Source organism: Panthera pardus, unplaced genomic scaffold (genome assembly GCF_024362965.1).
Source record: "Panthera pardus isolate Hobbes unplaced genomic scaffold, ASM2436296v1 HiC_scaffold_15, whole genome shotgun sequence".
NCBI lineage: Eukaryota > Metazoa > Chordata > Mammalia > Carnivora > Felidae > Panthera > Panthera pardus.
In genome coordinates, this window is record NW_026526710.1 from 14,406,449 (window position 1) to 14,421,009 (window position 14,561).

Consider the following 14,561-nt stretch of genomic DNA (forward strand, 5'->3'; position numbering starts at 1 on the left):
TCGAGCCAATGCAAGGCCTGAGTGACCTTTTCCTGGCCCAGAGTTACTCAATCTAACTGGTGGCTGATCCGTTCAATCACCCAAGGGAAAAACAAAGCAATGATCATTCTGGTGACACCACACTGCCACAATCCAAAGAGAAAATTAAACTGCTTAACAGAGATGTGAACACATAGGGAAGCAACTCACATGAAAGCCCATAAAGAAACATAAGACATGGGGTCAGATCTCACAAATGATACTTGGAAAGGGGCCGAGGGACACCGGGGCTGAGTGTTCAGATCAAGAATTCCTCAGACCTGCAGGGCGCCTGGCTGACTCAGTTGGCAGAGCATGTGACTCTTGATCTTGGGGTTATAAGTTCAAGCCTCTCATTAGGTATAGAGATTACTTAAAAATAATTTTAAAATCTTAAAAAAAAAAAAAAAAGAATTCCTCAGACCTAAAAGAGTAAAGGCTCTTGGGTTGTCTGGTCTCTCTTGTGAAAGGCTCACCAAAGGTCTCAGAAAGGGAAGTTCAAGGACAGGGATGGAGTTAGAGACAAATACAGGAGGTAAGATGCTTCCTAACTTCTCAAATCCACAACCTAACCCTGTAGCTGTGAAAAGGCGGGAGGGATCTTCCAGTAAGTGCTATGTGTACGGCTCTGAGCCAGGCTTCCTGGGAGATCCGGAAATGAACCAGGGATCCCTGCCTTCAAAATACAACACGGTCTGTTCTACCATGGGGATGAACCTTGAGGATACTATGCTAAGTGAAATAAGCCAGACACAGAGGAACAGATCCAGTGTGATTTCGTTTATATGAGGTACTAAGAGTAGTCAAATCATAGGAACAGAAAGCACAGTGGTGGTTTTTAGGAGCTCAAGGAGAGGAAATGGGGAGCTGCTGTTCAGGAGGGAGAGAGTTTCAGTTGGGGAAGATGAAAAGAGTTCTGGAAATGGATGGTGGAAATGGTTACACAGCAGTATATGTTTAATGCCACTGAACTAGACACGTAAAAATGGCTAAAATGAAAAAAAATGGCTAAAATGGGTTAAGATGGTAAATTCAGTTATGTGTCTTTTATCACAGTAAAAAATAAATAAATAAATAAATAACCACAGTCCAGAGAGGGCTGACATGGGTGCCCCAGAGCCTTTGCTCCCACTGCTCCTCAGGGCAGCCAGCTTTCCCCACTCTTTGCCACTAGACATGTGCGGACAGGTGAGGCCTCTCTCCAGTTCTGCTGCCTCCGGAAGCTTCCCTGATCTCACTCTCTCTGAACACATAAACGATGTATGTGTGTGCTCCTGTCTCCCATTAACCTGTAAGCTCCCGGATGGCAAGGACTACACTCTTTCTATGTCGCCTGCATGGTAGAAAGGGAAGGGCTCACACACAGCAGGGCTCACGGCTGATGGGCCCTGAGTGTGTGCAGGGGAAGCACCCCTGGACCAATCCAGTCATGATTTTCAGGTTCAGTGTAGGGCGATGCAGAGAACACCCTAAGGTGGCCACGTTCGGGAAGGAACACATTTGCATTCCCGCAGGGACCCGGAACCCCTGGAATCCCAGCTCTGCCACTTCCTGGTTTCATCTTCAGCTATGGTTGGGCAGACCCATCACAGGGTGATGTAAGAGCCTGCGAGGGGGCCCTGCATGAGGCACACCGTCCCCATGCCTGGCACAAAGTGGCAGGTGGTCATTTCAGCTTCTTCTCTCGACACCAGGGGCCCTCAACTCAAAAATATGAGAGCACACACATCCAAAGGGATGCTGAGGCTATTAGATCCAGGTCTCCATGTCTGCTGCTGCTGTGAAAAATTAGGGTGCTTCCACTCCCTTCCACGCTGTGATTTTCCTCTTTGTCCCTCTGCAGGGCGCAGCCCTGGCCAGCAGGCCCCACGGCTGTCTAAAGAACATCAGTAAACAGTTTGGAAAGAGACAGATGGCTTTGCCAGCACAGGTTCCCTCCTTCCCCTCCAGCCACTACCCTCAGAGGAGTGCTGAGCACAGAGCTGAAGACTCCCAGAGCTAAAACCTAACAGGAGAGAAAACATGGGGCCTTGAAGACATTCAGAGAAAGATCCAGAAAGTCCTCAGAGTGGGGTCCGAGTTGTAAAATTAACCCTGCAGCCATTTTCTGAGAGCCTACCGTGGGTTACACACAGAGCCAGGGTCTCACGCTGGCAGCAGCTGTATGAGAGAGAGGCCAGAGGAGTCGAAGAGAAGCGGAAGAGAGCCCAAAGGGCAACCTACTGAGAACACATTCGGTCCAACCGGTCCCCACTTTCTGGAAACTCAGAATTCACCATCAGTAAGAGAATACCAGTTCAGATTGCAGGTCTCCATGAAAACCTCTCATTTTCTTTATTGAGCACGTTCTCCCGCATCCCGGTGCGGGATCCCGGCCAGTTCAAGCTGGCTGGCTCCGTCGACAGCTGGCCAGACAAGGCTGGTGCCCAGTGACCACAGGGCAATCCTCCAGACCCCAGACGAGCCGCTCTGCCTGCAAAGCAGGCTTCTATATACTACAGCCTTCCACCCCCAGCAAGGGACCCAGGGGATGCAGCTGGGTCCAGCCACAGGTCTGAGCAGCAGACCGCAGCCACCCCAAGCTGCAAATGGAAGATCAGCAACTGGCTGTATCTAAAACAAACAGGACAGAGCACTGATCACAAAAAGGCCTCTTGACAGAGCCAAAAATAACCTTACTTGTTTCAAGAGGATTCTCAGGATCGAAGCACATACAACTCCATCAGCAGAAAAAGAAAAATCAATGGAGCAGAAAACCAGATCAGCCCAACAGGGACCGGGACTCCAAGAGATTCCCCACAGCCACACACACACACACAGCCCATCCAAACCCCACACCCGCCCCACCCTCTTCTTACTCCAATCTTACAAACTGTGCCTGGATCTTAAAACCCAGTCCCATCACCCCCAAAGTTATATACACAATTCTATGGGTTTGATCCCAAGAGTCAGACCACGGATTAGGAGGCCAAAATGAGCACCAGTGTATATTCATCCTTGGGAAGCCAAGGAAGCAAGAGTGCACTGAAGGATCAGAAAATGAAGCTGGGGTAAGATGCACACAGGAACCTATGGATGAGTAATGATGGGTGATGTCTGCCATCAAAGCCAGGCAAATCAGAACAGGTGTGGCTGTGCTTCAGCCCTGGATAAAATCTTTACCCCTGTCGATTTGCAGTGGCCCACTGAGTCAGAACTGCCTGTCACCTCACTTCCTCCTAATTCCTATTTTCACCTGCTCTGACTTGCATTCGGGCCGACGGTTAGCAAGAGAACCTGACACTTTCTATGGCCTGGGAGCAGCTAGCACATCTTGGGTTCTCCAGACGTGTCTCGTAACTCTTCCAGGTCAGGAACAGTCGGGGTGGCAGGGAATTCCCAAGACACAGATCAATCTCTACTGAAAACACCCGTTCCAGACAGCAGAGATGGCCCCCACTTAATACCATCCCCACTGCCTAGAGTAAGTAGCATGATCAAAGGGCAAGGAGATCACTGCCCAGGGCACCATGGTCCCAACCCAGAGAGTATTCCCACAAGAAGCACACCACTCCAGAACCAAAGAACAGCCGCCTACCATCCCCACACACTGCCCCTCCCAACCCAACTGCAGTCCAAACACTGGGAATCTGCATTCAGGAGAAAGTGGGGGGATGGCATTTGTTCAGGCACAAGAGGAGCATGAATCCTTCCTGTCCAGCGTGAAAATCAATCCAAAAAAGGTTATCTACCTATTTCTCCCTTGGCCAACGACCCCTTTTCTTTTCAATCGTTTCCAGCCAGAGGGCAGGTGTGCCCACCCAAGGTGGTGGAGGTACCCACCTGCGTCTCCATGGAAGGTGCCATCCTGAGGCAGCCTGCCAGACAAGCTGTCCCCATCGCTGGGCCAGATCTGCCCGGTCTTGCGGACGCCCACGATGGTGGCCTCCGACACGATGACCTGGCCCTGCCGGTGCCGCTTCTGGCACTGCGGCGTCGGGGGGCTGCTGCTGTCAAAGGATTGCTGTGAGTTCTGTGAGGGTGACCGGCTCTTGTCTCGAAACATGCGGTAGGTGGTGGGGCTGGGGGACACGCGGCTGGACTGGCCGGAGGAGAAGTCCTCCTCGCTGGAGGTGAGGTTCTCGTTGGAGCTGCAATCTGGCGTGTAGCCCCCTCCGCTGTCCTCAAAGCTCCGAGGGGAGTAGGACCTGCGGGGCCAGGTAAGGCGCTTCTCCTGCTCCGAGGTGCTCTGGCTACGCAGGAGCGGGCCCTTGCCCTCCCCTTCCATCATCATACCCCCAACGTAGATGCTCTGGTAGGGCTGGTACTCCAGGGGCGGCCAAGGGGGTCTGCTGCCACCGTTGGCATTGATCAGGTTGTCCTTCAGGAAGCGGGGGTTCAGCTCCGCGTCCTCGTAGTCGCCGTCGAGGCCGCAGCTGCTCTCCGAAGTACGGCCCCGGTTAGAGGACCTGGGTGCGTCCCCCAGGCTCGGCCCGGTGGTGCCGTGCTGGGACTTCTTACGCTCCATCTGCATCGCTTGGCTGCCCAGGGAGCTGATCCGGTCGGACACTTCTTTGTCGTTGACCTTCACCAGACCGCGCTCATGGTGAAACTCGACGTTTACGTAGAAGGGCTTCTCGGTGTCCGCGGCTCCGGGCTGGCCGTGGCCCTTGCGGATCCTCTCAAAGTTGGACCTGAGGGCCGCCACGCTGGTGGGGGGCCCGCGGTCTTCCCGGTCCGCGGCCGCGGCGGCTCCGGGCCTGCGGGCGGCCCCGGGCCTGGCCTTGCTCGGGGAGCCCTCTCCGTCGGGTCGGGCCTCGGGCTCCTCGGCGGGCGGCGGGTCGGCGCCGTCGGCGGGCGCGGGCGGCGGGCGTTGTGCGGACGCGCGGGGCTCGGCGGCGCCGTCGGGGGGTTGCGCCGCGCGTCGGAAGCCCCAGCGCTGCCGGTCGTAGCTCTTCTTCTCCTTGGCCAGCAGCGTCTGCAGGTAGATCATGCGGAAGCGCTCCTGGTTCACCTCCTGCTCCAGGCGCCGGATGGAGGCCTTGCAGCGCTCCAGTTCCTGCTCGATGTCGCCCACCGAGCGCAGCTCCATGCGCGGCGGCTCCGAGTCCGGGAACTGCGCCTTCCACGCCTCAGCGAAGCCCACAGGGTCCACCATGGCGCGGCCGGCCTCACCTGCACCGCCCGGCTGCGCGCAGGGCCCGCCTCAGCGGCGGCTCGGCGACCTCTCCAGGCCCGGCCCCAGGCGCCGGGCGGCCCCCATGTCCCCGCGCAGCGGTGGCGGCGGCGGCGGCCGAACAATGCCCGCCCCCTCCCGGGCTGCAGGTGAGGCGGCGGGCTCGGCTCCCCGGGGCGGCGCGGGGCGCGGGGGAGGGCGCGCGCGAGGGGGGCGGGCGCGCGCGAGGGCGGGGGAAGGGCGCGGGGCTGCGCGCGCCGCTATTGTGTGCGGGGCTTCTCCGCGCGGCGCGGCGCGGGCGCTGCCCTCCGCTCGGCCCGGCGCCGCTAGCCCATGGCCGCCGCCCGCGCGCTCCTCTGCTCTCGCTCCCGCGCCTCGCCCCGGCCGCCGCCGCCTCCCAGGGGCCGCGCTCGGCCCGGCCCGCTTTCGCCGCACTCCCGCCCGGCCCGCACTCGGCGCCGCAGGAAGGGGAGGGCCGGGGGGCGGTGGCCGTGGCGCGGCTGACGGAGCCCGGCGGGCCTCTTAAAGGGGCCGCGCCGAGGGCTCCGGGGGGGGGGGGGGTGAACTGTGGGTGGGGGGAGGGGCTGCCTAGGAGCCGCGCCCCCACCCAGCCCCTGTCCTCCCTCGGTCTCCGCGCTTGGGGAGACTCTGTCCCAGGCGGTGGCCGAACCCAGCTGTACCACGCAGAGGCCCTGGCGAATTCTGCACTCCTGGAGCAGAAACACCTGGATCTTCACTTCCCCACAGCCCGGCAGCCACTCTCCAGCTTTGGGGCTGAGCTCTCTGGGGGCCACCCTCCTGGCCCCTATGCGCACAAGAGCCTGGAGTGGCAGGTCACCTAGGGAAGCAGGGTGGGCTAGGTTGGGCCGCCGAGACCAACAGCGCTTATGTGCCCACGGGTCCCAGCACTGTGGGCTTGGGGTGGGTGATGCATCAGCTGCCACAGGGCATTGTCGCAGAGATAATCGATAGGAATTTTTCCCCCAGGTCACTCAACACCCACATGGCCTTCCCTGTGGTCCTGAGCTGTATGTTTGTCCGCTGGCCTCTCCTGAGCTTCAGAGGCCAGGGAAGTTTTTCCCGGATTGCCTGACTCAGAGCTTATGTGTTTAGTCTCCCTTTAAGGGGGTCGTCTTTGGATTGGGTGGAATACAGGACAGTCTAGAGCCAGCAGTGAAACAAAATCATCTCTGGCACTCCAGAGATATTAAACACACAGCAGAGAGCACACGTCAGGTGGTCTGATGGGCACCAAATGAAAATACCCAAACCAGCTTGCTGGGTGGGAGAAGAGGAAACAGGATTTGTCAACCAAAGAACTGGGCCTGGGTCCTGATCACCACTGCCTCTGTTCCTCAGTTTCCTTTGGCATTGAAATGAGAACTAGGATACCTGTCTCTGGGGGCTGTTGTCCCTGCATGGATGTAAGGTGTAATCTTGCCCCCACTCCAGGTCCAGTGCCACCCAGAAGAGATGCCCCAGCATCTAATCTAGAAGAAACAGAGCCCAGGGCTATTAGCCAGTCCAGCCTGGCTGGGGTTCACATCTTCCCCACTCCAGGTTTGTGACCTGAGCAGTTCTTTTCCCTTCTCTGAGCCTCAGTTTTGCCCCCATATATAAAATGTGAGCACCATGTGTAAAGCACCCAGTTGGGGCAAACATGAAACCCACCCTGATAAATGGTATGTGATGCTCCATCCACGACTGCTTGTTAAGGCTGGTGCTCTGGGAGATGGCCTTGGAGGGTTACTGGAAAACTCTTGGGCCCTGACATCCAGGTGCTTCTAGGCACAGCTCACTGCCGCCCTCTGCAGGCCTCTCCACCCTCCTGCTCTCTCTCCTATTTCGAGGCCCTCTGTCCCCTTACCCAACTCCTTTACTTTGCAGAACCCCCTCAAGGCAGGCAAGTCCTCCTGTAAAGCCTGTTTTGCAGTCAAAGAAACAGAATGAGTTGATGTCCTGACATTGGGGCTGGACAGGCGAGGCTGGAATCCTAGTAGTACTCACATCCTCAATGACCTTTTCTTTAAAATGGGAATAAGTCCTGACCTCACAGGGTGTGGCACATAGCTGCTTATGATCAATATTAGCTGCCTTCCTCAGGTGACCTGCTCAGGTCACCCAGTAAGTTGGGTCAGACAGGCTTCCAGAACCCCATTATCTGGCTGTCTCCAGAGAGAATTCCAAAAGCACATACTGCTTTCTTCCCTTGCTGATGGAGCCCCTCCATTTCCAGGGCAGGGAATTGTGGGCTCATCAGGGACTTTATCATTAACCACCTGGGAAAGAAAAGGATACTTTGCGGAGAATGGTGGGGGGGGGGGGGGCTTCATCTGTCAGTGGGGTGTCGCTTTCTCTGGTTTGCAGGCCCCAATTCAGCCCCGCCTCCAATATTGTACATAAGCAAACTTAACTCAGAAACCGGAAGATAGTGGCTATCTGCCCTGTGAGATAGCTTCTTCTGGCCCCAAGGACACTCCTCTCATCCTTGGTTCTTTCCTGAAAACACTTCCACCCTGGGTCTCTGGTCTTTTCCTGCAGAGCTTTCTTATCATCCTTCCCTCCCCCAGGGAGGAAGGAGTGAGGAGGAACGTGGGGCCCAGATACAATCCCCCATTAGGTGTCTGTCCCCAGCTAGATCTAAATTCCCAAGACGGAGCTCTGTCTATTCAGTTTGCCCAGTGACTCCCCAGTGCTCAACACATAGTAGATGCTCAGCCAGCGCTTGCCAAAAGAGGAATCTGACGTGTGTGTGTGTGTGTGTGTGTGTGTGTGTGTGTGTGGCCTGGAGGAACACACAACATGGAGAGAAAGATGGACATGAGTGGGGGAGGAAAGGATAAGACAGGCAGAGCCAGGCCGTATCAGGGGTGTGTGTGCTATGTGGGGATCCAGGACAGGGAAGAGGTCTGGGGAGGCCTGCCAGGAGAGGTGACATCTGAGTTTGTCCTAAAGATGAGGAGCAGGAAGGCAAAGACAGAGAGACTTCAAAGTTCTAGGTATGTTTGAGGCACAGTAAGGTTAGGAGAGGAGGCTGTTATGGGTGGCAGGAAGAGACATCAGAGGCAAGGTAGGACCTTTCAGGATTGTAAGAAGTTTGGGTTTTATTCTAAATGCAAGGAAAAGCCTCTGAAAGGTTCTGAGCCTGTAGTGTCTGGTGGAATTTTCCACCAGGATGAACATGTTCTACACTCTATACTGAACAAGACAGCAGCCACTAGCTTCCCCATGCGATCACCAGGCATTCAAAATGTGGCTGCTGCAGCTGAAGAACTGGAAAAATCTAGTTTGATTTAAAATTAAGTTTGGGGGCTGGGGCACCTGGGTGGCTCAGTTGGTTGAGTGTTTGACTTTGGCTCAGGTCATGATCTCACAGTTCATGGGTTAGAGGCCCCTGCCTCTAACCAGCCCCAGTTGCGCTCTGTGCTCACGGCTCAGAGCTTGGAACCTGCTTCGGATTCTGTGTCTCCCTCTCTCTGCCCCTCCCCTGCTTGTGTTCTCTCTCTCTCTCAAAAATGAAGAAACATTCTTAAAAAATTAAAATTTAGTTTGGGGGTGCCTGACTGGCTCAGTCCACGGAGCATGCATCCCTTGATCTCAGGGTTGTGGGAGGGAGATTGAGAGAGAGAGAGAGAGAGAGAGAGAGAGAGAGAGAGAGATTATCCCAAGTAGGCTTCATGCTCAGCATGGAGCCGATGTCGGGATTGATCTCACAACCTCAAGATCATGACCTAAGCCGATATCAAGAGTAGGACGCGCAACCAACTAAACCACCTGGGTGCCCCAAGTTTGATATAATTTTAATTAATTTAAAATCAAGTAGCCACAGTATCTGCCATAAACAGTGGAGTGACTTGCTCAAATTTGTTTTGTGGACAGGTGAGAGATGGGAGGTGGAAGCAGGGTAAGTGGACAGGGGCTGTGCCACGGGTCCAGGTGAGGGGTTCTGGTGACTCAGACCCAGGCTAGGGGGAAGCAAGGCACTAGAGAGGGGTTCAGTTTCCAGGTTTGTTCTGTATGTGTAGATAGATTGGATATGGAGGCAGGAAGGGGGAGTGTGATGGGGAAACTGGGGTGCCCATGTGAGGCTTCAAGTGTCTATAGCTCATCTACAGAGGGGAGTCAGGTAGAAAGAGTGTGAGTCTGGGGTACCGAGGAGCCATCAAGAGCAGAGACAGAGGGGCGCCTGGGTGGCTCAGTTGGTTGAGTGGCCGACTTTGGTTCAGGTCATGATCTCACGGTCCGTGAGTTCGAGCCCCGCGTCGGGCTCTGTGCTGGCAGCTGGAGCCTGGAGCCTGCTTTGGATTCTGTGTCTCCCTCTCTCTCTGCTCCTCCCCTGCTTGTGCTCTATCTCTCTCTGTCTCTCAAAAATAAATAAATGTTAAAAAAAAAAAAAAAAAGCAGAGACAGAAGTGGGAGAGTTATGTTAGTGGGAACAATGGGAGAGTTAGTGTTTATGGCCATAGGGCTGGAGACTCTCCCCGAACCCCTGGGAGGACTAGGTGAAGAAGGATTAGGGACAGGACTAGGAGGGAATTAGAGGCAGAGAAACTGAGAGGCACTGGCCAGAGAAGTGACAGGGATCCAAGAGTCCTGAGAGGTCTAGATCGAGTGAAGAAGGCAGGGCCCCTGTGATGACTGCCAAGTTCTCAGGTGGCAGTACCCTGGGTCTGGCACTATGAGGCCAGCAGAGCCAAGGTGGGCCTCAGAGCCTGGCTGCACAAGCTGGAAGCTGATGCTGGCTCATGGAGCCTTCCAAGGGATTCATCAGGTGGAGGGGACTTCACCAGGGGCTCTGCAAGCCCCAAGTAGCAAGTGACATTTATTTTCTTCATCATTATGCTTTTCTAAATTCTTCATAATGAAAATGTCTATCTTTTGTAATGAGAAAATAGATTTTGTTTTTTGTTTTTTATTTTTTATATCTATATTAAGGTATAACGGATGTGCAATAAGCTGTGCATATTTGAAGTGTGCGCTTTGATGAGTTTTGACATCTGTGAAACCATCACCACCATCTGATAACAGACATGCCCATCACTCCCAATAGATGGTGGTTATGTGGCTCTGTAGTTTATTTAAAAATCAAACACACACAACACATTGTGTTAAAAAAAATCACACACACACACACACACACACACACACCCCTCAGGCACTCTCAGTCATCCCTGAGCCCAGATGGAGATGCTGGCAAAACCCTCCCCAAGGCTACCTGGCTGCCTTTTCCCTCTTTCCCTTTACTGGAAGGAGAGTCTGGGACCCAACACCTCCCTCTGCTGGAAAGAATGCAGAACTTCCAATGTGTCAAAACTGGCTCTGGGAAACAACCCAATGTCCATCAACAGATGAATAACATGTTACTCAGAATGTGGTACATCCATACAGAATGTGGAATATTATTCAGCCATAAAAAGGAATGCAGTACTGATACTACAACACGGATAAACCTTGAAAGACTTCGGCTAAGTAAAAGAAGGCTATCCTAAAAGGCCACATACTATATGATTCTATTTATGCGAAATGTTCAGAATGGACAAATCTATAGAAATAGAAAGTAGGGAGGTGCCTGGGTGGTTCAGTTGGTTAAGCGTCCATCCGACTCTTGATTTTGGCTCGAGTCATGATCTTGCAGTTTGTGGGATTGAGCCCCACGTTGGACTTCGTGTGCTGACAGTGAGGAGCCTGCTTGTGATTCTTTTTCCCTCTCTCTCTGCCCCTCCCCTGCTTATGCTGCTCTCTCTCTCTCTCTCTCTCAAAATAAATAAATAAACTTAAAAAATAAATAAATAAAGTAGGTTGGTGATTGCCTGGGCATAAGGAGGTGAGAGGAATGGGAGTGACTGTTAATGGTCATTGAGTTTCTTTTTGAAAATGTCATAGAACTAGATAGTGGTGATTTTTGTACAACTTTGTGAATACATTATAAACCACTCAATTATACACCTGAAATGAGTGAATTGCATGATAGGTAAATTATAAGTCAATAAGGCTGTTATATTAAAAAAACAAACATCACTAAGGGTAAGTTAAACCAGCCCTTGGGTATAAGCAGCCCCTGGTCCTGCTCACTGAGGGGTAAGAAGGAGCATTTTTCTAGCATGTCTTTTAATGCTTCCATCAGACCAGGGATTTACCCCCACTCCACAGATGAAGACATGTTTCCAGGTCACACATCCCTTCAGCTGTGGGCAGGCTTGACACTGTCTTCCAGCTCAAGAGCCTACGTTCTTTGCATCATTCTAAAGTGAGAAGGCCCCACTGGTATGAAACCAGGAAGAGACTGACATCATTCAAACTTCTATTTGTTCATTGTAAAATGGACTGGCCACCCCTGTCCTGGGGGACTTCCAGGCACCAGGTCTGCCAGCAGTGGTTGGACGGGATGTGCACTGCACAAGGGCACTCATCAAAGGGGGCAGGATTCCCAGCTTAGACCTGGTAGATATGAATATCAGTGGTGACAGCAATTGTAAAAAGGTGTATTTTCTTACAAAATCACTTTATAACGGCAGTTTTCTAACATAGGGATATCAAACGCTTTGAGCAAGAAGTGCTAGTTTTATTTTTTTTTATTTTTTTAAAAAAATTTTTTTTTTTAACGTTTATTTATTTTTGAGACAGAGAGAGACAGAGCATGAACGGGGGAGGGGCAGAGAGAGAGGGAGACACAGAACTGGAAGCAGGCTCCAGGCTCTGAGCCATCAGCCCAGAGCCTGACGCGGGGCTCGAACTCACGGTCCGTGAGATCGTGACCTGAGCTGAAGTCGGACGCTCAACCGACTGAGCCACCCAGGCGCCCCAAGAAGTGCTAGTTTTAAATTGAGGTGAAATCACATAATAAAATTCGCCATTTTAAAGTGAACAATTCAGAGAGATTTTGTGTATTCACAATGTTGTGCAACCATACAGCTTGTATCCAGTTCAAAAATATTTTCATCACCCAAAAGGAGACTCCACATCCATTAAGCAATGGCTCCCCATATTTCCCTCTCTCCAGCCCCCGACAACCACTAATCTCCTTTCTGTCTGGACATTTCATATGAATGGATTCATATAATGTGTGACCTCTTGTGTTTGGCTTCTTTCATTTAGCATAGTGTTTTTTAAAAATTAAAAAAAAAGTGTATTTTGATGCTTAGTTTTGAGAGAGAGAGAGAGAGAGAGAGAGAGAGCAAGTGGGGGACAGCAGAGAGAGAGAGAGGGAGACACAGAATCTAAAACAGGCTCCAGGCTCTGAGCTGTCAGCACAGAGCCCAATGCGGGGCTCAAACTCATGAACCATGAGAGCATGACCTGAACTGAAGTCTTGAGCCAAAGTTCGATGCTTAACTGGGTGAGCCACCCAGGCACCCCAATGTTTGTTTTCGAGAGAGAGAATACACATGAGAGTGGCGAGTGGGGGAAGGGCAGAGAGAGGGAGACAGAGGATCCAAAGCAGGCTCCAGGCTGACAGCAGAGAGCCCTATGTGAGCCTCAAACTCACGGAGCCTTGACATCATGACCTGAGCCGAAGTCGGACGTCTAACCAACTGAGCCACCCAGGTGCCCCTCATTAAGCGCAGTGTTTTTAAGGTTCAACCATGTTGTAGCCTGTATTAGTGCTTCACTCCTTTTTAAGGCTGTAAATATTCCATTGTATGGATATACAACATTCTTTTTTTTGTAAGTGTATTTTTATTTTATTTTGAGAGAGAGTGCGTGCAGGAGGGGCAGAGAGAGAGGGAGAGAGAGAGAATCCCAAGCATGCTCTGCATTGTCAGCACAGAGCCCAATGCAGGGCTGGAACTCATGAACCGTGAGATCATGACCTGAGATGAAACCAAGAATCAGATGCTTAACCACCTGAGCCACCCAGGCGCCCCTGGATTTACCACATTGTGTTTACCCATTCATCTATTGGTGGACATTTGGTAGTGTGAATAATGCTGCTCTGAACATGTGTGCACATGTACTTGTTTGAATCCTTGTTTTCAATTCCTAGGAAGGGGATTTCTGGACCACATGGCAAGTCTATGGTTAACTCTTTAAGGAAGTTCGCGGGTACCTTTTCTGCGGGTACAAAGGCACTTTGTGGGCACAATGGCTTTGCCCATGAGACAGTCTTCGGGCTTCCATCCACCCAGCCCTTGCCAGCTGCCCAGCCTGGGGCTAGGGTCTCCATAGATGTGACTTGCTTCCCCCCTCACAGCCACAGAGAAAAGGGCTCAGAGAGGCACAGTGATCCCTTAGTCACACAGCGATAAGTAGGGGTCACAAGTGCCCAAGTCCCAAATTGGTGTCCTGGACCACTGTGCCATCAGGTGGGATTGTCAGACGTGGTTTTTAGACAGCAAGGCTTTCTGCTGTAACACCTACCCTAAGACCAACTTGAAAATCTGGGCCTTTTCTTGCTCCTTCCCTGTCCTGACTGTACCCTCGTCCTCACTAGCTCTGGGGGCTGGAGGCCAAAGGAGGGCTCCCTTCAAGCAGGATGTGGCCATGTGACCCCCATCTGTCATCTGTCCTCCATCATCTGTCATCTGTCAGCCCTTGGGAGCTGCAGGCAAGAACAGAAAACTAGGGCGATCAATACAGCTATTCTTTAGTCTGTTTGCTTGTGCTGTACTGGACAGTGCGTGGCTGGGCACCTCCTCCAGACCGCCAGCCCCAGGCCCAGAGTGGGGAGCAGCGACCTCTGTGGGACTTCCTTGGCTAAGGTTTCCCAATGAGTGAGTGTGTGGGCCTTCCCTCCCAGGCCCCCCTCAACTTAACTCCACCTGCTTTCTGCAGAATCAATTATTGATGAGGCCCCTACAGCTAGGGAGTCCCAGGGGGGTATCCTGGCTGTCATTTCCAGCTTTCACAGAGACAAGATGAGCTTGTTCCTGAAAGCATGGCCTGTGAGATGATCTAGGCTGTGGCTACCAGTGGTCAGAGGCCCAGAGCACCCTCAGGCCAGGGGGTGCCACCCACCTGTGGGGCACAAGGGAGCCCTGGGGCTGCTTTGTTTCCCAGACCACCCACCATGTGTTCCTGAACAGAGTAGGGAGTAAGCAGAGCGAAGGGCCTGTAGACAGCAGGCTGGGGTGCAGGCTCAGACAGGTGGCTGGCTGGTGGTCCTGAATGCTGGGGAGGCGTCTGGATGTGGGGGTGGAGGCCAGGAAGGATCTGGGCTGCCTGGAAAGAGGCGGAGGCGGTGTGACAGCCACATTTCCCGTCTGCCGATCAACTTCCCTCAGGGGAAGGCCCGACATATGGGAGGTGACATTGGGAGCCACAGCAGATGGCAGAGGAGCCCAGGAGCTGCTGGGAGGGGGTCTCATATCAGGGCAGCGCCTGAAGTCCTGGGCTTCTTGGGCAACGGTGTACCCAGGGCCCCCCCCCCCCCCCAGTCTTCAGGAGCCCT

General features: G+C 53.1%; 1 protein-coding gene across 3 annotated transcripts in view; it reads right to left on the reverse strand.

Moving 5' to 3' along the window:
• Positions 1 to 5,172, reverse strand: part of BCR (BCR activator of RhoGEF and GTPase) — a 127,620-nt gene extending 122,448 nt beyond the window's left edge. For all 3 annotated transcript variants that reach the window (XR_002085149.2, XM_019467092.2, XM_019467093.2), the window contains exon 1: positions 3,841 to 5,172. Coding sequence is in view for 2 of the 3 variants with exons in the window: in XM_019467092.2 (XP_019322637.2) it covers positions 3,841 to 5,155 (1,315 nt within the window). In the remaining variant the exon portion in view is untranslated. The remainder of the gene's footprint in view (positions 1 to 3,840) is intronic.
• Between the last annotated feature and the right edge of the window lie 9,389 nt (positions 5,173 to 14,561).